We start from the raw sequence: 25,232 nt of genomic DNA, 5'->3' as shown, positions 1-25,232 counted from the left end.
GCAGAGCTCTGGGCAGGGTGATCTGCTTTCCTTTGCCTGGAAGGGATGCTCCTGAGGGAAAATATGGAAATATAGCAGCACATTCTAATGGCACAGGCACCTTCCAGGGCAGCAGGTAGCTCTAAGAGCTGAGGCAGTAGCCAGAGTCACTTCTTATGTGCCCATGGACATGAAGGAAGAAATTACAAGCATTTGTCTATGCAAACAATAAACCACCATCTTTGTATACACGGTTCTCCGAGACCAAAGTGGGGTCTGCCACGGAATAGGCACTGTGGGAGGAGGAGGCTGCAACCACAGCTTTACTCTTTTCTTGATCTCTTCTTTTTGGGTTCCTGGTTCTCATCTGGCTGCTCTGCTGTGCTGCTCTGAGGAGAGAGAATATCAGTTGAGAGTGAATGTGCAATTACACTGAGAGCTCACCAAAGCCAAGGAAAACCCCATGTGCAGAACAGGATTTAACTCTTTTTCCTCCTTCCAGTGAGTGGCCTGAAGCATGGGACTATCCTCACCCTATAAAACTTTCCTTAAGAGACCCCTTTGTGGTGGAATTCACAGCCCAGGTTATGAAAGGTACAAAATAGGGAGTATTTTTTAGCATGTGGCACTTTGGCTTGTTGAAATAGAGGAAACTATGGACAGAAGCACCACTGAAATTCTGGACAGTCAGTAAGGGAAACTGGTTTACTCTTATCCAGTGCAGGCTCTGCTACCTTCACCAACACCAACTACTACAGGAAAATGAGGCCTTGTAGAGTCTGTCCTGCAGCCATTTCTCTACAGCCTTTAACTCAGATGCAGAACCACTTGAATCTGCGTCAGCTCCTTAGGCAAACATGCTGCAAAGCTCTGATGCAGCCCAGCAGGTCTACAGAGGGAATGCTGAAAGATGATCCTGCTTGCTTAGGATGCAACAGTCTGAGGCAAGTGGCAAGAGGGGCTTAAAAATAGTGTCTCTTTCCCAAGAGAGAGAATACAGAGGACTGATACATGAACTTAAAGCTCCCTCAAGGCAGAGGGGGAGGGGACCTTAGCCAAGGTACCTGTTCATTTGTTCATAGGGTCTGAGTGAAAGCGAGGACTAATCCAGGGAAGACTGAACTATCCTAACTTTACATATAACCTAATGGAATCGTAACCTAGAGAGGGGGAACCCAGCAGCAAGAGCCATCAGCTGAGTCCCAACCTGGTCGTTGTCGGGCTCGTTCTCGGCGTCCTCCGCGCTGTGCTCCTGCAGGGCGCTCTCCAGCAGGGACGCGTTGATGCGGAAGTCCCGGGAGGTGCTCAGCTTCATGTATTGCATCAGGTTCACCTGCAGCAACCACAGGGCAAAGGTCCAGCATTAGCGTCCTAACATCGCCTTCTGAACAGTGCTAGGATCAAGTTCCTTGTGGCAATGGTGTAGGACAGCAGGAAAAAAAGGTACATTAAAAAGCACCTGCCTCCATGCAAGCAGGTAGCCAATTTCTGTTTTCATAAGGGCAAAGCGATCACCAGTTACTGTCACGAGAGAGGACTTCACTGTGGTACACTTCCCCAGCTCTTAAAACAAGCTGGAGGGTGAGGAAAGTTGGCATGAGCCGGTTTAGCTTCTGCTTAAGCAGAAACCACACTGCTTTAGGTCACAGGCAGAGCACTCCTGCTTACACCTGCTGATACCACCCTAACAGTAGCTCAGCAGTGTTGGGCCCTGAGCTGGGGCAAAAGGTGAAAAAAGGTTAAGTTCCCCAGGTTTTTCCTAATCTGAGCAGCAAAGGGGGAAAGATAAGAGCTTTCCAACGTGCCCCAGTATCACTATTCTGCTCTGTTCAGATGATATTACCTTTGATTTCTTGGAGAGATGAATAAGGAATTTCTCATATTGTTCTATTGCAAAAATCAGGTTTGGGATTGGTTTTGTCTCACGAAGCACCTTCGCCTGGAATGCAAAGAGGATGGGAAAAGGTGAGATTTAGAAATGAAGATTCTGAAGCTTATCTTTTACTCTCATTAACAAGTATCCCAACTATGGTGCTAGCACATCATATTTATAGTAGCAACTTGGATATGCTAAAGAAATAAACAAAAGTGAATTCCATATCCACTCCCTTTTAGCAAAATGTCTTCATCAGCCTTATTCCACACCAGTCCTGCCCCATCAAACCATTCCAGCTTAGTTTATTACTGTGTTTGACTCATTCCCCAAATGCAGGTGCTATGAGGAGGTCCCAGGTTTCTTTTGCACTCTTGCTTCAGTCCACAGCCCTGAGAGCAAACGGAACAAACGTTCTCTGCTCTGGCTCTGCCAAGGCCTCACAAGCCCCTGCTTTGCAGGCAGTGAGCACAGACCATGTTTCACCATGTTTCTGTCCAATTTACTTGATGTTCCTTCGCCGGGCTGATAGGGCACTGGCAAAAGGAGACGTAGCATTTCAGAACGTTTCTTTTTGGAGGACACCTTGAAACCGCAGCCTTGGGGGATTTTTTTTACTGTGGCATCACAAGAATGGTTGAGCCAACTGATGAGACCAGCTGGAAACACAGACTTATTTCTGAAAGATGCAAAGGGCCTAGAACATGCCAACCCCCTTGATTGCTTCCAACTCACCCAGTCAGTCTTAACTACCACAAATGCCTTATTTTAGTGGAATCCAGAATTTTATCTTTAAATATAATGATACAATTAGGCAGTGCTTAAACAGCATGCAATAAATAAATTGGTCTGTTTCTGTAATTCTATAGCTTCCTCAAACTATAAAACATTAGACAAATGATCTGGACTGTTTTGTTTCATTCCTGCATGCTTTCGAGTAGCATTTAGGGTTTTTTTGTCAATTTGTTTTTAAAAATTTATCTAAAATTCAGGTCGAATGAATTGATTTTCACTTAACAGCCTAAGTGACATTATGTCATTGGTGATCTATAACAAGCCACTGGGTACACACAAGCCTTGTGGTGTGATCCCAAGTTCAAATACAGCCCATGTTCTATGGACAGCTAGTAAATCTCACCATGACCGTGGAGATGGCAGCAGTTTCATCTTTTTTCTTCTTTTTCTTCTCTTCTGCAAAGTTTAAGTTCTCACTGTGAATATTCTGAAAAGGAAACCAAGGATGTGGTGTCAGAAGGTAATGAGGAAAAAAAGACCAGCTAAGTAATGCTATAAAGTCTTTGCTCTGGCCAGCTAATGCAGCATTACCAGTTCATTGACAGAAAAGATTGTGATAAAAGGACAATGGAAGTGGAAGTAGTCTTAAAAAAAAAAAAAAAAAAAAAAAAACCCTCTAAAAAACACTACACACACACACACACACACAAAAACCCTACAAACACCTAATTGATTTATGCATTCAGAAATGCATATGTCAACTATCTGTCTTCCAGACACACCTCTGTATCTCCCCTCATGTGCCATATGCCTGGTCTACAATTCCTTAGGTCCCTACCCAAGCATCCAGTTCCTGTCCAAAGAGATAAATCCCACTTCAACCTGTTGCCATAGTCACACAGGTTACTTTAAATTGCCATGACAGTGGTGGTGGTGACCTTTATTTGCCATTTTGGTTAAAAGCAGTTTTGAACTTACTCAAAAAAAATCCACATGAATAGAAAACAAATAAAAACAGAACCCTGAACATCTCGTTCCCTGCCCAAACATATGCCCATGTGGTTGGCCCAGTGCTAAGAGATGTATTTCAAGCTTTACTATGTCAGATCATAGTATGAAACAAGAAACTCATGTCAATATGTCAATAAGGCCCATAATCCCAGAAAGTGCCCTCACACTGTATGTGATGCACAACTGAGCATCGGAGTGCCTAAGTATGGTTGTGTCACAGTTAATTTAGACCTTACCTGAACATAAGTAATGAACAAGTAACATTGTGGGGTCAAATGGGAACCCGAGAGCTTCACCTGTAAAGAAGCAGAGAGGCTGGTGTAACTCCTGACAACTGACAATGAGCCTCTTCCTCCAACAATTTGCTTGTACTCACCAGCTTTTCCAGCCTCCCTGGAATCGTGGTGGAGGTGCTGCGGCAAGCTTGGATATACTGCAAGAGAAACATCAGGGAGTCTCCTCTGCAAACTCTGTTCTTGTATTACAACCTGTTCTTGACAAGGGCTCAAGGCAGTTCATCTAATGGCATTTTCTGGCTGCTGAACAACTAAAGGAAGTTCTGACAAGAAGCTCCCTATTTCCAGAGGGCTGATTGCTGTCCTTGCCCAAAGGCAAAAAGTTATCATTTCCACAGCATGGAAACCTTGCTTTTGATTAAAGTAAAACTCCTTCCCTGTGCAAATGCTAGGAAGAAAAGGAATGAACTACAGGCCATTCACTGAGCTTACATGGTATTGTGGAGCATATAAGACTAACAGCACTGTATATTGTATGGAGTATGACTTGCTATGTCCTAAACAACCTGCTTGTATTCCAGAGCTGTGAAAGAGAGCCAGGGAATTCACTACCTTGTCTCAAACTAGCTCCACTGGCCTGTTTTTACAGTGCAGGTTCCCCAGCCCTATGCTTCAGGCCTTGCATGGCATTGAGGGGCAGAGGCTGGACAGCTGAGCACTGTGAAACTGCTAGTGCCTCTCACTGCAGCACGTGACTGTGCACTAAGGAAACTGCAAAGTAGCCCAGTCAGAAGAAGCTGCAGGCAAAGCAAACTAGAGAAAAGCTTGACTTTACCTCCACTGGCACAACTATTACTACTGCAGAAAGGCCATGGAACTACGTGCATGAAAGCCAACAAGATAAGAGCTCAGTTTGTGCAGGAGATGAACAGTCCAGGCCTGACAGTAGCTGCTGCCAGGGGTCACTGTGAGCTCGACGGGAGAAGAGGCTGTGAGATCCCAGCCAGGCCCCTGTCAGCAGAGCAGCACTCACATGTTTGATGAGGGAGGTGAGAATGGCATACGTCTTGCTGAGGCTTCTCAGCAGTGTCTCCACGCAGCTCCCTGCGGGGAGGGCTGTCTGTACCAGCTCATGATAAACTGTCAGCAGAGTTCCCAGCTGCAGAATTACTCCTTTCTCCAGAGCCTGGGTCTGGTTTGATGTTTGAGAAGACTCTTCTAGAAAACAGACGTACATATGCCAGGTATGCAAAATGAACCCTGTTATGCAGGTAGGAGATCAAGACAACCACCTTTGTGTCAGGTGCACAGAGCACCAGCATGGCACAGCAAAAATGAAACGTTGGAGGTTATTGTAACAAGGCCCTGTTCATGTGGAAGCAGCTCAAGGGAGAGTTTAAGCTGCTCTGAGATTATATTACTTCAAAATCCTGAAATATCTTCTTGCTCTCTAGCTTCATCTGTCTTTTACAAGGATGTAACAGAAAGCAGTGGACCACTATTATTACCTGATGTGTCTGATCCCAAACTGTTAAGTTTCTTGATAAGCCAGTCCACCTCTTCAAGGACCTTCTCTGCCTGACCTAGAACAAGCAGCTAAGACAGACACACAATAATAAAACAGGTTCTTGGAAGAGTCTGGCACACCAGGAACCTACCAGACTTGTACCACAGCAGCTCTGGACATTATCTGGGCAGTAAAAAGCTGTTTAGTACACACAGTTTTGACTCACACAAATAGTTGGGGCAGCAGTCTTGGTGTTCACTATGGCAAAATGCGACCGACTCTCCACTTCTACATCCTGGAAGGGGGAAGACAGAAACTCTGGTGAGCAAAACTTTAGCTGCCCTCGTGTAGTTTGCTCCAGTGTTACTGCAGAGATGCACTCAATTCTGCCCGACAGCAGTAAATGATGAAGAGCTGGGCTCTCACGGACTCTGTACCATACCTGATCTATGTCTCCCAGGCAAGCGTGGACATCCTGTGCAAGTTCACGTAGCAGACTGACAGGGCTCTTGTACAGAGCATGGAGGTTGAAAAGCAGAGTCAGCAAACCCTTACAGCAAGCGATGTCCTCTGTGGGGAAGGGACAAAGAGAAAACACATGTTACCAGAGCAAAACTTCACTAGCTTTCAGGAACATCAGGCATCCAGTGAGAAAAAAAAGCTCAGATCCTGTATCTTCCAACAGTCTACTTTCCCAGAAGAGATATACAATACATGAGAAATGTATCAAAATAGTGTAGATACCAAAAGCAGGGCTTACAACAGCAACAAAATCCACAGGGCTCTGCAAAAGGTATTAGTTCTTGCTCACATCCTTGCTCACCAGTCTCTCAGCTTAGAGCAAGCAAGATCCAGAGGCTACATGACAGACATTCCATGTAACACTACAAGGGAGAACATGTCACTCTGGAGCCCTCAATTCATAGAAAAATGATGACCAGAAATATTGAGGAACTGCAGTACAAACTCTAGGATAAATTAATGCTTTTTCAAGGTTTACATCCAGATTTGAACAACAGATGTGCTTGATAAAGGGAGAAGGCAAGTGACTTCTTTCACTAATGCTACTATTTGTTAGGGCTGAGCCTCTCCCTGATACTCAAGATTAACAACACAAATCATGGAAAGGCAAAAGGTGACCCCGAACATATCTGTAACACAGAGGTGAAAACAAGACAGACAACAGCAAACCTAAGAGCCTGACCTCAGAAGTGAGGCATCAAATCTAAATGTGCTCCAATATCTTACTTACCCAGAGCATTTTCTTTGCAAATTTTCACTGTCCAAGTCAGGAACTGAAGGAACTATAAGAGGGAAGAAAATATATTTATGGCTTTGAAACAATTCAAAGTATAAAACTATTCCCCACCACCCCCAAAACAAAACCAAAGCCAAAAAGAAAAAAAAAAACAAGAATGCAATGAATCACAGCAAAGTAAAAGCAGCAGAGTCCCCTTCTGGCAGAAGGGCACTGAACCACACTCCGTGAAGGTCCACAAGGTACACCTCACCTTCCAACAAGCGAAAGAGCTGAGATACAGCACATATGAATAGCTATACATTCCCCTGGACAGAATAATAGCTCCATTTAACTTAAGGTAAATGATGACTCCAGGCTTCTGGCACACTTTTATTGTACTCTCTAGCTTGTGAAATTGGGGCACCTCTAAACTTCAGAAAGGGTCTCCTTGCACGGAAGGGAACAGGCACTCAGCCAGTGCTTTCTGAAGAGCTGTGTTTAGACTGCTCACAGGTCTCCAGGCTTTGTTTGGATTTACTCCCACGTGGAAGACATATCTACCATACATATGTGGAATATCATATCTAGGCTCTAACAGAGTCTGTGTGCAGAACAAGTGATTCAAAGACTGGATGCCCAAAAGCAGGATCAGGACATGCAGTAGGAAGGTGAAAAGATTTCTACACTTTCTACACATTCTACAACTGTCCTTGCAGGCATTTGACCTGGCAGAGTAATACCTGACAATATGACAAAACTTGCTCTGACAGGGTCTGGTCTGGAGGGAAGGCAGAATGCACTAACACATCAAAGCTCTCAGATGTCCACCCAAGCTGACAATCTTCACACACCTATGGACATACATCTTTCATACATTCTTCCCCATCTCAAAAGGCTGTGAAGTACCTGCTGGGAGGCTGGCTCAAGGAGTTTGGACAAAGTGGAGAGAACTGTGATGAGCAGCTGGGTTTCCTTAGAGTTGAAGTCATCTTCAGCACTGCTAAACTGGTTCACCAGAGACCTCTGATCATGGGAAGGAAGGACAGAGTCCCTGAGTGTATGTGCTTGTGGCAAAGCAATTTTAAGAAGCAAATAATAGAATAACAAAGAATATAAAATAAGAACTACCCTTCTAAAGTGCCATTTTCAAGTGCTGGGTTTTGTTATGATTGCTTACATAAAAGCCAATGTTTGATTCAGTAGGACTTCTGCAATACTCAGGTGTGTATGCTGCACTACTGGATGCTGCAGCTAACATTTTGGGAGCAATACAGCTCCCTAAATACAAGCCCAGTTCAAGCCCACTCTATACAGAGATCCTGAAGAAGCTTATCTTATGGTTCAGAAGCTCTTCTGAATAGCAAGAGAATCGCTGAGCATCACAGTTGCTATCACACACTCAATTCAGTGGTCAAGCAAGAGAGCACTAACACTATTTTTTGCAAGAATTACCAGTACTTTTGGAATACTTGCAACACACAATGATACTTACCTGAAATTGTCGAATCTGGAAGGCAGCTTTCTCTGTAACATTAATATCTGCTTCTTCTGCATCACCATCAGTAATATCTGGCAGAGACACAGAAAGCTAAACACCAAGAGCAGAATACAGGATTGATATCCAGAAGTGGGAAAGATCTGCTCACACCTAGGGCAGGAATACAGACTGCATCACTGCAGCAAGCACTGAACAGTGGTAAAGGCAAACTTTGGATAGATGAATGTTCTATTGGGCCCAACTGTTCTCTGCTGACAGACTGGGGGTTCTGTAAAAGCAGGTAAACATAACTCTAGAACTAGCCTCTGGAACAAGAATTAGCGTGAGCCTCCACAGCTACTAAGCCCATGTTGCTGCCGAGGGACAAGGAATGAACTCCTCTTCCCACTTAGGAATAAGGGGCATACGTGGCCTGGAACACAAAGGCTGGAAACCAGAGCAGAGTTGCAGCACGTGCCTACCGAGGGCTTGTAGAAACTGAGGGATCCTGGCAGCATACAGGTGCTGCACTGTGTTGAAGATCCGCAGCAGGCCCTCCAAGCACAGGAGCGAGATGCTTTTGCCCTTCTTCTTCCCTGACTCTTCGACAACAGTGGGAATTGAAGTGTACCTCCACAGCAGAACTCTAGGGCATGGGAGAGGAGTTAACATCACGCGCTCCAGTAAAGCTGGATGCACAGCACAACAACTAGGTTAGGGCTAGTCACAGACCCTACTCTTAGGATCATGTTCTTAACACAACTGAATTTGAAGGTCATTTCCCTGTAGGACAGGCAATGGGGAAGAGATCTATTTTAAAGACAGATTTTGTTTGTATATCATCAAAACAGACACTGCTTTACAACTAAATAATTTAACACCAACCACTCATGTCAAATCTGTCATTGACAAAAGAAGCTGCTTCTCTCTTGGCACTTTGAATTTGTGAAATGTCAGGTATCTCTATGGGGCTCTACAGAAATAAAATCAGAAAGGTAAAGGCAGGCAAAACAAAGTTAAAGCTTTGAAGAAATCAAAACTGTTAGGTTCAAAGGACACATCTCTCTATGTCCAAGCAATTCTTTTCCTGCTCCTCTAAGCCCACTTCTTCCCCTTTCTGTTCCCCCTCTTTTCTTCTTGTTAGTTCTCTCTCCTGCAGGGATGATCCTATTCTATTTCAGTGCCCAGTCATGCAAACACATAGCTCAAATGCTGTCCTAATGACTGCAGCAAAACTAGCCTCTATTACCAGGAACCAAACACAAACTGGACACTATTAAGGGCAGATGCAATTTGTGTTTCATGCTCTGTGCTGTCAGGAATCTGAAGAGACCTTATGCAAATATGAGCCATAAACCCACAAGACATTTAGGTGCCTAACATTCTTTCATTTCCCAAGGATTATATGCCTGAATGTCTTTGAGTATTTTGCAAAACTTCTAACAAATGCTTTGCTAAAGCACATATCCTTCTCACATCTATTTTACACTGTAGCTAGAAGTGAATTTTAACTTCGTTGCATCTCAGAGGTCTCCAGAATCTAGCCTGCAACCATCCTGCTTTCTCTGTGACTATGAATGATGAGTGAAAAATCTGAAATGGGCTAAAAAACAAGAGTTTGATAGGGTTTGGTTCTTCCAGGCCAAGTGCCATTATCAGAGCTGGACCACTCACGCTAGCACAAAAACATGTAGTGCCTACACGTCATTTTCCAGGAGCAAAGACAGTGATCTTAATCCAGATATAACTATTATACCAAACAACAGCTACAGACCACAATCTTTCTTCGAAGTTTCATCCGAGAATCAAAAATCCCCAGGGCTGCTGTCTTTATTTTGCACAGTGACTCACCGCGTGATTCTGCAAAGGTTCTGAAACATCTTCTCAGGGTTTTGTCCATCTGGGCCGTCAGTTTGTCCCGTCTCCTCCAGTTGCTGCACCTTCTGCAGAGCTACGCTGACAGCATAGCGCAAAAACTCTGTGCTGGAGCGCAGGACCGCCAGGCTTTCCTCGTGGCTTTGTGCATTGTCCCTGGAGAATCAGAGCACAACCAGGGAATTGAGAATGGACTGAAAGAGCACAGGGATGGCCTGTCATCACTTCATCCCTGCACTCCAGAGCTCAAGTCACAACCAGCATATTATATAGAACATAACTGTCTCTATAGCTCCTGCTAGTTTTCAGTCTGGCACACAAGATTAAAAATTGTATTGATTCACAAATAAATCACTAGTTGAATTCAGGGGAAGAGACCGACTGTTTTGGTAGCTTGTAATATACATTCAGAAGACAGTTCCATCAGCCTTCCCAAATGTACTAGAAGACATGGTTTGTACAGATGTCTACAGATGTCCTTTAAAGGACTGGAGCTCAACTCCAAGGTTGATGCCTGGGAGTGGGCAAGGATTGAAAGAGCAGGGATTCTCCAATGTCTTGCAAGAGACAAGCGCAGACCAGGGAACTTGGTATGTCATGGCTACAGTTTCTACCTGGGCTTTGATGCTCTCCAGACAATGAGTGCTGTTACCCCACATATTTTGTACAGAATTGAAATGTCTGTGCTGTGCATTTGCAGCACGAGAAAGCCAGCATGCAGATACCATAAAAATGGCTTGTGGGCAGGACTTCAAGCTATTCCAGCTGTGACAGCTTCTCACCTGAACAGAGCTGTAAGCAGAGTAGATACAAAACCCATGGACAGGAAGCTCCGGGCAGTTTTGTTGCCTAACATAGATTTGTTCTTTCCAGATTTCTCCTTCAAGATTTCAGACAGTTTGTTGTAACATGTAAACAGACCTAGGACATCCTCAAATTTGTTTTTACTGCAACAAAACAACAGAAAGCATTAATGGAGGAAATCCAGTTTTACTCGTTCCCCATTTTAACCTTTAATTATATAAAGACACTTTCTAGATGGTAATTTCCTGATACGTGACATCTCCCTGCCTCCCGAACAGGGTGCATCCTCTCCATTCCTTCTTGATCTGCCCTTCTACAAAATGTCACATCACATCTCTCCTGCAACACACAATGACATTCAAAAGAAAGACATTCCCCAAGGTTCTGTGAAGCTCTGTGCCACAAGGAACACAAATAAGGAAAGCAACATTCTGTATTCATGTTGGCAATATTTTCCTGTGTTTGCAGAGTGTCTCCCCTGCACTCTGGGGAATCAGCCACAGTACAGCCCAGTTAGTGCTGAAGGACAAAGTTTGATATTTTACCTGAAATTCCCTATGTTGAAATTGTACTCTATCAGGACTTCACAGATTCCCATCACCAAGATGGCATAGATATTATTCTTCACACCAACACCAGAAGACAGAGAAAAATCTGCTGATTTATCCTAAGATGACAAGTGAAAACAAGTGAAAAACCTTTTCAAAACCTGACAAGAACTCAGGGTCTTCTTCCATCAAGGCAAATTGAAAATCTGATTTACCAGTTCAAAGTCTTCCAGCTCGCTCTTTATCATTCGCCGTGTGACAGAATCTAGCATCTCTTCAAAGTTTTGCTGAAATCCCACATCCTCCTCCTCCTCCTCCTCATCTTCCACTCCTTGGTGTAGATGCACAGTGCTCTTATACCAGGCTAGACAGTGTTGGATACAACTGAACAGATGGGCCTGGAAGGAAGCAGTCACATGCTACTCATCCAGCCTTCTACCTGGAGGGCCCTGCAGACGTAGAACAGACTGTGCCATGCCACAGACTACACTATTACAGCTTAATGCAAAAGGCCACAGTTGCCTTCAGAGGCTCCAAAGAGAATCTCTCGTTCACGGAAGAGACCTTTTGTAATCCTACACACGGTTACTCAGCTCTAATAAAGGTTTTCAGACAATGTTACATGCATGAACTTGTCTATACAGGACGTACAGGCTCAGCTCCCACTGCTCCTGCAATGTGCTACCTCAACTGCTGAAGGAGGTGGAGAGGCATTTTCCAAAAAGCCCCCACTCTAGCTAACATGTCTGCTCCCTTCCTGGGTGTGCTACTGCAGCACAGCATGGAAGCTTCCTTAGGGAAGAACAAAATGATGAATTTGAATTTGTTCCCTTGAAAATTCTAGGAATCGTTGAGATCTTGTCTCCAACAATATCAAAGGAGCAAGATCAAAGGGCAGATTCCTTTTCCTCCAGACACATGCACACTGTGCTACTATTCTGTTTAGAATTAAGTTGATGGAAGAAAAAAATAGGATTAGCTCAACAGAGGGTAACAGAACTAGACTATTCCTACAGCACTTCTCAGAGTGGTCCCCCAAATCACTTAACAAACAGAATTCTTGTAGACAATCCGAGACAGGGATGAAATGCCCAGCTCTGTTGTTGTTATAACAATTGCTCCAAGCTAGGAGGGAATGAAGATACTCATCTCATGGAGAAGCACAACTGAAAAGCCATGAAACAAAGGAGCCTGCAGATGTGGCCACTCTGTACAGCTCTTACCAGTGGTTCTTGCAGAAAGACTTGATCTCCTTGAGCCATAATACATCCTTCAAGTTTCAGTGGGGGCAGTAGGTCTGGCTGAGGCAAATAATATTGCTTTATCTGTCACATAAACAAGAAATAAAAATAACTAGTTACTTAGTAACTGAATCTCTTGGGTTGTTTCAATATAGAGCATTAAAAAAAGCTTTGTATTCCACTGCACGGGGGGAAAAGCGGCACTATGATAACAGGACCATACATGTACCTGAGCCATGGCATCTAGTATTAGGAACTTTTGTTCATTTGCCTCTTGGCCAGCATGATAGGTCAATCTGACCACTTGCTCTCGTGTGGCTTCAACATGCAACATCACTTGCATTTCACCTGCAGTGTCATCTGTCCTTTGATCAGCAAGGATCGCTGATCAGTAACCACTCCTGTTCCCCTGCACACATGCTCAGTGCTTGGGCCTGTTCTGACATCCAGCTTCTTAGCTTGGGATGCAGACACTTATGGAGGTGACACTATAGCAAATGTATTTTTCTTGCACAAATTCCTGGCTGTTTGGCACCCCAGAGGAAGGAGATATGCTCCTAGTACTGATATAGGATCAGAATTGAATAGGGAAAGTTATATATAATGATGCTATGAAATTTTATACATTTACATCAAGTTCCCATTAAGTGCCCTCTAATACCTAGAAGCTGCCTTGGCTCTGTTCTTGTTCCCTTCTCAGACCCTATACCAGCATGGCTGGGAAAGCTGGAATTAGTCAGCGTGAACTCTACAGATGATTAAAGGGAAGAAAATTACTTGTCTCAAAGAAAGCACAATCTGTCCAATGGATTGAGGAAATGTGATTGTCTTGTTGCCATGAGCAACACTGTTGGGGGATGAGTTAATCCTCCTCGATCCTACACGGACTTGGATACCTTCCCCATGGGCGGACGGCAATGATAATTACTATGTAAGTACCATCCCTGGGAAAGCAGGGGAGGGTAACTCGTGCAAAGCTAAGAAGGACAGAGCACACAAAGCACTTTGCTTCTCAGAATCACAGAACTGAAGGACTGGAGGGGACTCCTAGAGATCCTTGCTCTCCCATCTGAAACAGGAGGTGAACTGCTTGCCACAGATGTTGCATAGCCTCCTCTCTGAGTAGAGCAGGGATTGTAACACCTTCCTATAGGATTGCCATAGCACTTAAGCATCTTTGGAGTGAAAGGGAGAAAAGTGTTTTCCTGATATTTAACCTAAATTGCTTGTTATACTGGTTGCAGTCCACAATTCCTAGAGGCCTCTGCAAGCATCTCACTGAGTGGTACTTTACCTGGGACAAAAGCGTTTCCATTATGGAGCTGGCGAGCTGGGAGTTCCTACGAAGGACGTCATAAAACCCCTGAAGATGGGAAGAAAGGACAGGTTGGCTTACACGACAAAGGAAAATAACCCTATTCATGACAGGTTTGTGTCACAAGACAGCAACAATCCTTTGGCACTGCAAGTAATCATAAGGAAGTAACAGTGTGCTCAGTGTAAAGCCCTAACCTGGCAAAGAAAGGGCACAACAGAAAGATGGGATGAATCACAAAGACTATGAATTTCCTCACAGGAGGAGGACACAGCCCTCTCACAAGCTGCATCTCCCTAGCAGTGGTGGCATCAAGCCCAGAGTGACTTTCCATGCTGTTTAGCACTAGCACTAGATCTAACTTCAAACTGTGAAATTCTGGTTCAAAGGCAAAACAACACAGTGGGGAAACTGGAGGAGGCAAAAAACTTTTAATCAGAAAAATCTCAGCAGACAGAAAAAGCAAATGCAAGACCTGTAGCGACACCAACACACACAGCAAAAACTCACGACCTACCAAAAGTCTGTCCAAGCAAGTCAAGGAAGAACACAAAATCTCTAAGATCTAAAGAGCTTTCCTTTCCTCAAAGCTGGTACCCCCTAGTTACCTCAAGAGCTAAGATAATGGACATGCAAATCGCTCTTTGTTACAAGACACACATTATAGAAGTTACAAAAGGAGGGGTAAAGGCAGATTTCTTACAGAATCATTAAGGAAGTTCTCCCCCTACTCTCCTGCCAGGGCCCTCTCTTTGAGGCCTGTCATTAACTCCCAACAACACTACTCCTGTTCCAATGTCTGTTATAACATTATTCCCTACTGGGCACCAAACATGCTTTCCATTTCCAGGACCACACCAAAGGAGGAGAGACTGACACATTCTTACTATCAAGCAATGTCAAGCTATGCATCAAACAAGGCAAATGCATAAATGCCTTCAGCCTTAGGATAGTCCAAAATAAGGAGAAGCAGGAGAATTGAAGAAAAAAATAACAGTCCTTGGGATAAGTATATGTGTTCCACAAAGAACAAAAGATGAGGGATCCTTTTCCACAATAACATGGTCATTACTGACCTGGTGCTACAACAGAACCAGACTACAGAAAAGCTAGTAGCGGTTTACAAGGAGATGGAAGGATCTGTGTTTACCTCGTACAGCATGAGTCGGACATCCGCTTGCTGGCTCAGGCATCGCCTCAGGCTGCCCAGGATCTCAAGGCAGAAGGCCTCATTAGCTGCAGAATTATAGCAGGCATGAACATCTGCCTGGATCTGAGAGGGAACATTAGTCACATCATACTGGTTACAGTTCTCAAATATCACAACTCAGAAGAAAGGTGATTAGAGGCCTGATCCCTAAACAATCATCGTGATAGTCCTTTGCACATTGCCAGGCTCTGCACCATCACCATGGAGCAGTGCAAGTGCTCCAGTACTGATACCAGAAGAGAATGCAATGCTAGGGGTTACATCCCTTAATCAGCTTCCTTTGCACCTTCCATTTCCAAAAAATCCTTCTCTCCATCACTAATTCTTACTAAAGATATACTTTGATTTGGAGGAAACACTCCTCACTGAGATGCCTCAAACACTGCATGTGATACGTGAGACTGTCTCACACACCTGCATGAGCGGATGCAGAACAGCACTCACCTGAGTGGCACCAATGGCCTGGCTGCACTGGGAAGAGGACAAGCTGCCCAGAACCTTGAAATTCCTCAGCAGAAGTAAAAAGCCAGCAACTGCAGCTTTACGGGCATCAACCTGCCTGCCAGTCAGGGGTAAAAAAAGTAAGAAAAAGAGCAGCTTAGGGAAAAACAGATGCAAGAAGCTCAGAAGAAAAGACCGACAGTTTGCTGGGAGCTCCTTAGTTCTTCAGTCTCACAACATTCCATTTCCTTTTTGCCCTCACCAGAACCCCAGAGAGCCAAGCATTAAATGACCCATGGAAACTTGAAAAGGAGCTTCTCACTGCACTCTTGTACCTTTCAGAGTTGAAAAAATTGTAAAGAACAGACAGTGTTTTGCTTTGCTCACTGAAACCTGCAACCTTGGTCTTCTGCAAGACCAAGTCCCTTGCATTGAATAATATTTATAAATTATGATTTCTGTATTCGTAAGCAGGCAGCTTACAAGGCAGCTTTGCTCAACAAAATCCAGTCTGTGATCACAGCATTATGAAGACAGCAAGATGTTTTGCTCAAAGCATTACCAAGACAAGCCCACTTTTCTACCACTTAAGTAAAGGATCAAAGGGAAGGTGGTAGCTGAGCACCAACTCAGCGGTTCCTTCTGGATGATCCCTAGCATCTGGACATAAGCAACTGTGTAGATGCATGCTGGAACTAATTTTAATTTTGGCATCTTATTAGAATTTCCCAATAGTTTTCTGAGTTTCTAAGGCCCATCCAGCCAGGGGTTGAGAATTTTGTCTCCCTGGGTAGGGCTGTGCTTGCATTATGATCTATGCTAAAGGGGAAGGAAACATCATCACCTTCTTATGGGAAGAACATAGCAAGAAGGCCATCATCCAAAACAGTAAAATTGATTTCAGCTCCAAAAACGTAAAGGAGTTGCAGAAACCTTTTCAAAGAACCCCTTTCCCAGCTTACCTGGAAAAGATAGCTTTCTGGAGGACAAGTATCAGGGAGTCCCTCACTGACATGCTGACCTTGAGCAGAGGCTGGAAAGGAACAGATACTTTGGAGAGAAAAGCATCAAGACATGCCAAGCCCTGGGTGCCTGTGAGCTCATCTTCCCCAGGCAGGCCCATCTGGCCTTACATTTCCACCTTTCAATACAGTAGGAAACACAGAGTATTTTTTTAAAACATATGAAATAAAAACCAGAGAGTTGTAATAGCAACACACTTTTTCATCAGGTTAGTGAGAATATTGTGCAAGGGTTTGGGAAAGAACTGCTGTCCTCAAGTTGGGCTAAGCAGGTAGAAGATTAAGCCCAGGGCAATACTTCAGCCCAGGAAAAGCAAAATACTGACATGGAGCTTAGATGGAGACAATCAAAGTGGCAGTCACAGCTGTACAGCTGGTCACTGTATGCCTAGATTTCTATACTGAACAGCATCTGAAAATCTTCCAGATGAAAGGTCAGGACAGAACAGCTCCTATAGCATATGCTTCTTGCTAGAGGGCACATGCAAATCTGTCCTTGAAGAGCAGTTAGAACCTACAGCAGAGCATTACAGCTTTTTTTTCTTTTTCTTTTTTTTACAAGAAGTGTTACTAGGCCAAGCATATAATTGTGGCCCAGAGCTATCATTAGCTAAGCTAACAAGGATATTCCTGGAGAAACACATGGATAGTCATGGAGGGCTTTACCTGTACTGCTCTGAGCAGCCCTTGCACTGTGTCAATGGGCAGAAAGGACAAGTTGTCAAAGGTCTCTGTGACTTTGGAAGATGAATTCTGAAGCACAAGAGGAGCAGACACAACAATATTGGACAGCAAATCTGAAAAATAAAATGGCAAAAGGAGCAGCTGCTACCAAGGGCAAATAAAGATCTACATTAAGAAACAGGGCAAGAGGTTTCTGTAGGGATAACGGTTATAGAACGATTAAAATCCTTCCATTCAATGGAAAGATGAACATTGATGGTCTGAGATCTTTTGCAAGCACAAAGTGCATCAAGCCCACGACGCTGCTACCCCACTAGAGGGCACTGAGGTATAAGAGAAGGCTGCAGCACAGGCCTCTCCGCAGCCCTAGGGACTCGCAAGCCCCTTGGCAAGGGTGAGGAGGATCACAAGGCTAGGAACCTGCAACAAGTTACTGACGGATATCTGTGCGTCAGCTGTTCCATGGCAACTGCCTGCACACACGCTCTCATCCTGCGATAAATGCGAGGTGATCCAAGGTAGCTGACTGCTCATAAGAGAGGGGAAGGAACAACTGATTTTCTTGGCTTCAGGTCGCTTCAGCAAGAATTTGTTCTGAGAAGCCACATTCCGAGTGCCCACAGAACAGGACATCTTTCTTTCTTTTTCCTCTTACCTATGAAGTGGCTGACAGGCGAGGCTGCTTTTGTGAGAACTCTGTTCAGGACCTGCTCAAGAACATCACTTCTGATGGGCTCATGGACCTGAAATAAGAATGAACAATAAATAAGTTCAAAATCCACATAGTTTTAAGATACTCCCATACGTCAGAGCACAGCATTGTCTAGTACAAAGCAAATCTAGATCTAAAAGCTAAACAGGGACTAGTTGCCAGCAGCTCCTTCAGCTATATACACATGGACTGATTCAGATTTCCTTGTAGTCTAGTCAGACTCAGCACATAAGTGAAGAATGTGCAAAACACCAGGAACATACTGGGGCAAGTCCTCTGCTAGAAGCAAATTTATCATTGAAGATGTTGATTTTATTCCCACTGTCATATTTCTTTGTACTTTTCAATTTCTCTATCTTTTCTGTAGTTTCTCAGATTCTGTAATAGGGATCACAGAAATATCACGGTAGCTGGAGCACATTAAGCCTTTATAAATAGGACTTCTTCCAGCTGTATAGGAGAAAATAGGAGATTTAAACTCGTACCATTTGAAAGTACTCAGAGACAGAGATGATGGATACAGGGGGCAAAGTTTTAATACTGGTGACCAAAAGATAACAAGAACAAATAGTTGGCCCCAGAGAAAACTCTCCAAGCTGTACTCTACCTTAAAGGTTTCCAAGAGGATACTTGCTCCAAGTCTACAAGCCTGTTGGGCTGGTGTTTTTGAAAGGCCGTAACTGGTCTCAGCAACTTTTCCTCCAAATGGCTTTTTTGGTTCATACGATTCCATTAGGCTGAAGCCAAGATCCACAAGCCCCTGAGTAACATGGTCCCAGCCAAATGCACTGAGGAAAACATTAAACAGAGCAGGGGAAAAAAAACAAAGAACAGCTTAATCACAGAGGTAGTTTGGAATGGAGCAGTCAATAGTAAATCTTCTGCAGTCATGTCAGCATCCAAAGGAGCAGCAAGAGATGCTTGATCAGGCCCAGGCAGATGACAGCCCTCACAACCTTAAACAACTGTTTAAGCTGAGGGGCGGGTGCTGGGCACAACACATCCTGCAATCCTGGCTCTCCAGCCATCAGACTTCCTTTATAGTCCAAAGGTTTCCTTCCCACAGGAAACACTGTGCTCTTATGTCTCATATGAGCATGACACTGATGAAGAGTTGGGAGGCATAAATACCCTACAGATCCCAAGTCTGCAAGTCAGGAAAGAAGAAATGTTTACATTAAGCTAAAGATAACTGATGACAGATCACAGAGTCATCCCTCTGGATGTTTAAAAGGACAAACCACGTCAGGGGAAATAAACAGTGAATCTATCGCTTATCCCTCGATCAGAACACAAACTACAGCAGGCAGTATGACTCACACTGTCAGCTGCTGTTCCATTAAGAAGCAGATAGGCTCCTGAACATCCTAGTCCGCTGTACTACTAGATGCTCAGAACCAGGGTGGAGGGGGCAGATACATCCTTTTTTAAATTCACTAATATAAAATCATGATAGAACTTGGGATTTTGACAGCATTCCACGTCAGCACCTTTGGGGGCAGTATTTAGGATCCCAGAGTACTCCAGCAGTGCTGAAATTCTGCCCCCCCAAATCCCACTGAGCATCCTGTATTACATGTCAGAAACTCACCTGTTCTGCACCACTTCCAGAATTATGGCAGTAACATCATATTTTTGTGGAAACAAATCCTGCAGAAACCTGGAGCCCTGAAGGAACTGCAGGTCCTTGCAGCTTCTCACGATTGATGTTTTCAAGAAATCAAATATCTGGAATACAAAATCATTGAGTGTGAGAACAACATCTTCGAAATGGGATTTATATATGATTGAGTAAGAGCATTGGACAAAGCACAAGTCCCAGTACAGACTACCAAAAATCTTAACTCATTTATTTCTGAGGACTGTTGCACCAGCCTCAGTTCCTCTAGGAAGGTAACTTGCTACCACACACCATGTGATTTTGAACTGTGGCCACCATAAAGCTCTTCTTATCCTACTATACCAGCTCACAAGAATTATGACTCTAGAAAACCCTGATATTGCTCCAGAGTCTCTTTTGCTATTCACTAAACTACAGTGCACCAATGATCGAACTGAATTTGTTCCTCCTCTTAAGTATCCTGGAGCGATTTTTCACCCAGATTCCGATGAGACTATGACCTGACCATTCTTCTTTTCCCCTTACAAGGAGCACTGTGTACATCCACATGGAAACTCCCAGTACCCATCACACACCTACCTGCTCTTGTAGTCTGTGTTTTACTGCCACTGACAGCAAAAGAGCCACACTGAAGGGACACAGGGCTGTACAAGGGTCCTTTTGTTGTTCAGTCTAGGGAAGAGCAAGAACTACTCAAAAAAACTTGTTAGTTTCAAATGCAGCATCCTACAGCTTCAAGGATGCACTATGCTGATAGCGCACTGCTGTTCTAGAGCAGAGACACACATTTCTTCAAACATATCACAGCACTTGCTAAAGTTAATATGAGTGTGACCATACAACTGATTAAAACCTTCCTATAGAAAAACAATTAAGTTGATTTTAAAAGCTCTGCTTCAAGCAGAGTGTTTGCCCCACCCTTGTCCTACCTTTAGATGTTTAATTAGTTCCTCGCCTAGATCCTGATCCAGATTGATTACAGAAACGATATGGAGAATAACTGTGCCTTCCACATGGCGGAGCTGGTCTAGGGGCATTGTGGCTACTTCAAGGTCCTCTGATCTGTAAGATTTATCAGAAAATGAACAAACAACAACAACAAACCCACAACGCAACCCAAAAAACAAACACAGAACCATTCAACATCATAAGCCATCTCTGCAGTATCAAGAAGGACACACTTGTGCAGGTTTTACGGTTCACATTCAAGGAGCCTTGGGCAGAACATGGGTGATTTATAAATACACAGGTAGGATGACAGAAAAATAACTTACTGTGGAGCCCTCACTTCTTCCTTTTGTCTCTTATCCAGTTGATTGAAAAAACTGATGATTCCTTCTAAAACAGCCTTCTTACTGCCCTGCAAGGCAGGACATCACATTAAGACACTGCATATTCTGCAGATGTTGGAGAAATATTCCTACATCAATTGCAAATGCCATAGTACCCTTTATTTCCTTTCATAAATTGTTTTGGTGGGGCTGCTGTGTTGCTCATTTCCATGTGAGGTGACTCTGGATTAATTTATATAATTCTCATGTTTGCAGTTATCAAAGAGTTGGAAGAAGCTGGATTTTAAACTCTTACTATGAAGCTTTTATTATTATTACTGCTAGTAATAATCAGAAAGGTTCCTTTATGCCATAATCAATTGAGAGGGCTTTCAAATTCCTAACCTTAAGCTGTTATATTTTGGGCAGTGCATCAAAATGACCTCTTATAATACAGGTAATTTATCTCTGACTGGATCACTTTTGTTTTGGCTCAGTCACAAAACAAATCAAGAGCCGCATAACCCTGCTGAAGGACAACTACATCACTGGCAGCTTCTGCTTGCAGAAAGAGCACAAAAACGAGACAATTCCAAAGCCAGAATACAACCCAGAACTGTTACACTGCCTGAGTACTGAAGTAGAAGTGAGCAGATCCCCACAAGTGAGCAAATCAAACTCAAAGTGTATATTCCTCTCGTGACACGTGTTTAAGGAAAGGCCATTTCTCCTGTGAGCTTTTACCTTTGCAGAAAGCAGCAGCAACTGATAGACCAGAGGAGGAATTTCCTGCAGGTCTAATTTGGAGAACATCCTCAGGACCTTTTCCACCACAAACTGCAGCTCCTCTGCTGTTAGTGGGACATCCCTGTAGATTCAAAGGTGTAGTTTAATTGTTTTCATGAATTTCCTCCAGAATCTATTTGCAGATTTAACTTTAACTAGACAAAGAGTCTTATAATCCAGGCAATTAGTAATCCCCCAAATCCTCACCAAATCCAGCGGCCATACATCCCTCAATACGCTACCACTATCCTAGTATCCTATTCCAGCCCTCAGTGCTTGCATCTCCCTCACATTCTGCTTGCCCATTAGTGCACTAATTTACCAAGACATGGAAGAAAAACTAAAAATCCAGTCAGCTACACTAAAGCAGCAAAACCATTTCAGTCACGCATTCATATGAACGCTGGCTGCTCCACAGGCCTAATCAAGAATACCAGCAACACTTTTACGAGCAATAACTGAAGAATTTCAGGATTTTAGTGCTCTCAGTGTAGTCAGTCATTAAAAAAAGGAGATAAATAGCTGAAGCTCATACTAAAAGCCAGAGAATAGTCTTCCTTGGAAGCACTAATGCAAAGGGAGAAGTGACTTGTTTGTTTAAAAGAGAGAAGAAAAATCAGTATACAAAATAAAGCATGACAAAAGCCTTCTCCTAAGCAGCAGAACAGCCACTAAATAAGTTGTTTTCACAGGTAGGGAAAAATATTAGCCTTAGAGTTAATGTGTTTCCAGAGCACATCTGCCCTGCTGTGTTTTGCATCAAAACAGATCTGATCTGTTTGCTTGTCAGAAAAATCATCCACAAGACTCTACCTGGTAGGATACAGACCCCCCACTAATCAATTGCTTTCCACAAACAGCACTTGAAACAGGACACGGAGGTGACTCCACCACAAGAAAGTGCCAATGCTGGTCAAAAAAGACTCTTACCTGAACATATTGGCAAGATGGATGGCACTCCGAGGATCCCACCTAGTAAAGCAAAAATACCTCAGAACACTGGAATAAGCAGAGTTGTTAGTGATCTCTGCCCTCTTCATGCACAGTTATTCAATTCCACCATTTCCTGATTAATTTCCTTTTGGAAAGTTCTACCAGAAATCACCACTGCTACCTGTAAAACACCCAGACTTAGAGCAGATCTGAACAAAACGCTTCCAATTCCAACAGAATCCATATCATAACCCAGGGAATTCTTTAAAAGGTCAAAAGGACTGACTAGGCACTGAGTGCTTTTTGAGCAAACTAAAGCATGAAAGAGATGTACATACTTGCTGGAGCACAGGGTATTTATCAGCTGTTTCTTAAATTCTTCCCCATTCAATTCACCTGGAAAAAAGCAAAAGTCTTATAGAAGCACATCAAGAGGAGGAGGAGGACAGGACAGGGAGAAGAAGATCAGAGTTACCTTTCCCATAAGCCAGGCACTCCTTAGAACTAGCCAGTGCAGTAAGAATGGTGGAAAACAGCTCCAAGGATTTCCCATTGGACAGGCTGCCTCCTTTAATAACGTCCACAAAGAGGGTGGCGAGTTCAGCCAGGGCCTGGCCTGGCATCTGGCGAGCCTGGTGGGGGATGCAACCAAACAAGAGCCTGAGGCAGCACACAGGAGAATTCCGCACATGTCTCCAAGTGATCACCAAAACCCAGCAACGGGCAACATTTTACAGTGCAGTATTTACAAGATAACATGGGAATCTTCCACTGAGCTCTCTGTTTTGTGATGTCCTTTACAGAATTGTGCAGGAGGTCAAGCTAATTATAGGTTCAGGGGAGTTGAGTTTATGTCTGAATATCCAATGATAATCACACATACACAGCAAATTCCAAAATGAACTTAGCACAGGGAGATTCATGGACAGGTCATAGCTCATTCTCCTCAGTGTTCAAACGCAGCATCTCAGGCTACTGAGGATACTCGGCAGACCCCAAGAACGGCAGCCCAAATGAGCTCCTACCTCCAGCATCAGCAGTCCTATGATTTCAGATGCCTTGGCCAAATGCAGATCTCTGGACTCCACTAGCGGGATACAGTGTTTGTAAACCATGAGCCTTCTGAGAACACCGCTTTCCTGGGAACACGGGGAGCCTTACAGTAAGAAAACAGAGACCATGAAGAAAAAATGGGGAAAGTTTGGTAAGTAACAACATCTCACCAAATAGCACAACATTATCACAAGGATTAATCTAATTGAAGGACTCATCTTGGCCGCCCAGGAAGCGTGGCTCGGCCCCTACGCACCTCTGAAGATGCCCCTTAGCAGGGCCGCCGTCTCCCTGCCCTTCAGGGCCTGCTTGGTCACCATGTCGCCCAGCTGCAAAGAGGGGAGAAGGCCGTGAGGCGCCTGGCCCGGCTCGCCAGGCCTCGCCGCGGGCCCCCCCGCCCCGCCACACACGCACCTCGGCCTCCCCCAGGCTCTGCAGAGCCGCCTGGAGCCGCTCGGGGGCCTCCTCGGCCGCCAGCGCCAGGATGCGCTGCGCCATGGGGACGGAGCGGGAAGCGACACGAAATTCCCGCCCGGAAGCGCCCGCCCGTCGCCCGGGCAACCGGCCCCGCCCCTGCGCTCACTTCCGTGCCCCCCCCGCCGCCGTCCTTACGTGCGGGTCGCGGGTTCGAGCCCCGCGCGGGGTGACTCGGCCCCGTCACATCCCGCCGCCCCTCCCCGACGTCTGACTGTCGCCAGTGTCCCGGGGGGCCACCTCTCCTGGTGCCTTTTCTCCTAGCTGGAGCGACGCTCCTTTGGGGAGCCAGGAAAGCCGGCTCCCTGCCTGTTTGCCTGGGGAAATCTGCCTTCCCACCTCTTTCCCAGCCCCCGAGGACGTGGCAGCTCCGTCACGGTGCCCATGTGCTTTGGGGACACAGGGCACACAGCACGTGGCACTGCAGCCACACCAGCACAAAGCGTCCACTCAGGCCCGGTTGGGGCCCCTGGGGCTCCGGTTCCTTTCCCTAAAGTCCTTAATTCCCGCGGCATCATGGGCGGGGGGCAGGGTGTCGGTTTAACCTGCCTGTAAGCAGCAGGATTTAGCCGTGCGCGGCGCTTTGGCGATGCCCGTGCCAGCTGCGGGCAGGAGCAGCCAGAACGAGGAGGGGAATGAGCGGCCCTGGGGCTGGCAGGAAGGGCAGCCTGGGAGGCAGCAGCCTGGCACCAGGATCAGCGTGGGAAGCGCCGCGGCAGCCGGCAGGGCCCCCCTGGGGTCCCCAGCCACCAGGAACATGATGTGTGCTAGGTTTTCCCTCCCCTCTTCCTGCCTGCTCTTCGTCCCTGGTCACGTGTCCTCCTCCTCCTCATTCTCCCTGCCACGCAGTGGGGTCCCAGCCCTGTTTGCCAAGCGATGCTGTGGAATCCAAATCCTTAAATCCGCGCAGTGTTACAAAACATGCCTTGTGTAAGGCCCTTCATCCTTGCCCCGCCATCCTCCCCCTCCCCAAATCCCCATCACAGTAAGAGCCCGGCCAGGACACAGGGCCTCTCCATGGTCTCCCGTCTCCATGGAGGGGCGCGAGCTGTGCTGGAGAATTTATCTGCAGAGCAGGGAGTCTCCATGCAGAGCCTCTGGACATGGATGAGTCAGAAGCTCAGAAACCTGCCTCCACCCCCTGCTCAGAGTGGGAGTGCATCCCATTCCCAAGAGAGGGTGGT

The 25,232-nt window shown here is 45.1% G+C and overlaps 1 protein-coding gene across 1 annotated transcript; it reads right to left on the bottom strand.

Annotated features, from left to right (window-relative positions):
* Positions 1-284: 284 nt before the first annotated feature.
* On the bottom strand, positions 285-23,590 carry FANCI (FA complementation group I). The gene is made up of 35 exons (XM_088539655.1): positions 23,547-23,590; positions 22,997-23,153; positions 22,860-22,917; positions 22,519-22,560; positions 21,547-21,670; positions 20,806-20,891; positions 20,461-20,593; positions 20,111-20,203; positions 19,502-19,638; positions 18,518-18,698; positions 17,854-17,941; positions 17,181-17,311; positions 16,455-16,525; positions 15,496-15,610; positions 14,992-15,114; positions 13,821-13,889; positions 12,509-12,610; positions 11,501-11,683; positions 11,283-11,404; positions 10,716-10,880; positions 9,910-10,089; positions 8,541-8,704; positions 8,074-8,150; positions 7,488-7,604; positions 6,594-6,645; positions 5,784-5,911; positions 5,568-5,636; positions 5,343-5,430; positions 4,868-5,052; positions 3,975-4,031; positions 3,835-3,894; positions 2,991-3,074; positions 1,823-1,918; positions 1,187-1,312; positions 285-368 (listed from the first exon to the last, which is right to left on the bottom strand). Exons 1-35 carry the CDS (start codon positions 23,553-23,555, stop codon positions 303-305), a joined length of 3,738 nt encoding a protein of 1,245 aa, XP_088395781.1. The 5' UTR covers positions 23,556-23,590; the 3' UTR covers positions 285-302.
* Between the last annotated feature and the right edge of the window lie 1,642 nt (positions 23,591-25,232).

This window comes from Tinamus guttatus, unplaced genomic scaffold (assembly GCF_059628265.1).
Source record: "Tinamus guttatus ecotype Peru unplaced genomic scaffold, ASM5962826v1 Tinamus_guttatus_pri_ptg000004l, whole genome shotgun sequence".
Taxonomy (NCBI): domain Eukaryota; kingdom Metazoa; phylum Chordata; class Aves; order Tinamiformes; family Tinamidae; genus Tinamus; species Tinamus guttatus.
Note: the sequence above shows the minus strand (reverse complement) of the source record. Positions and strands in the feature narration are given on the sequence as shown.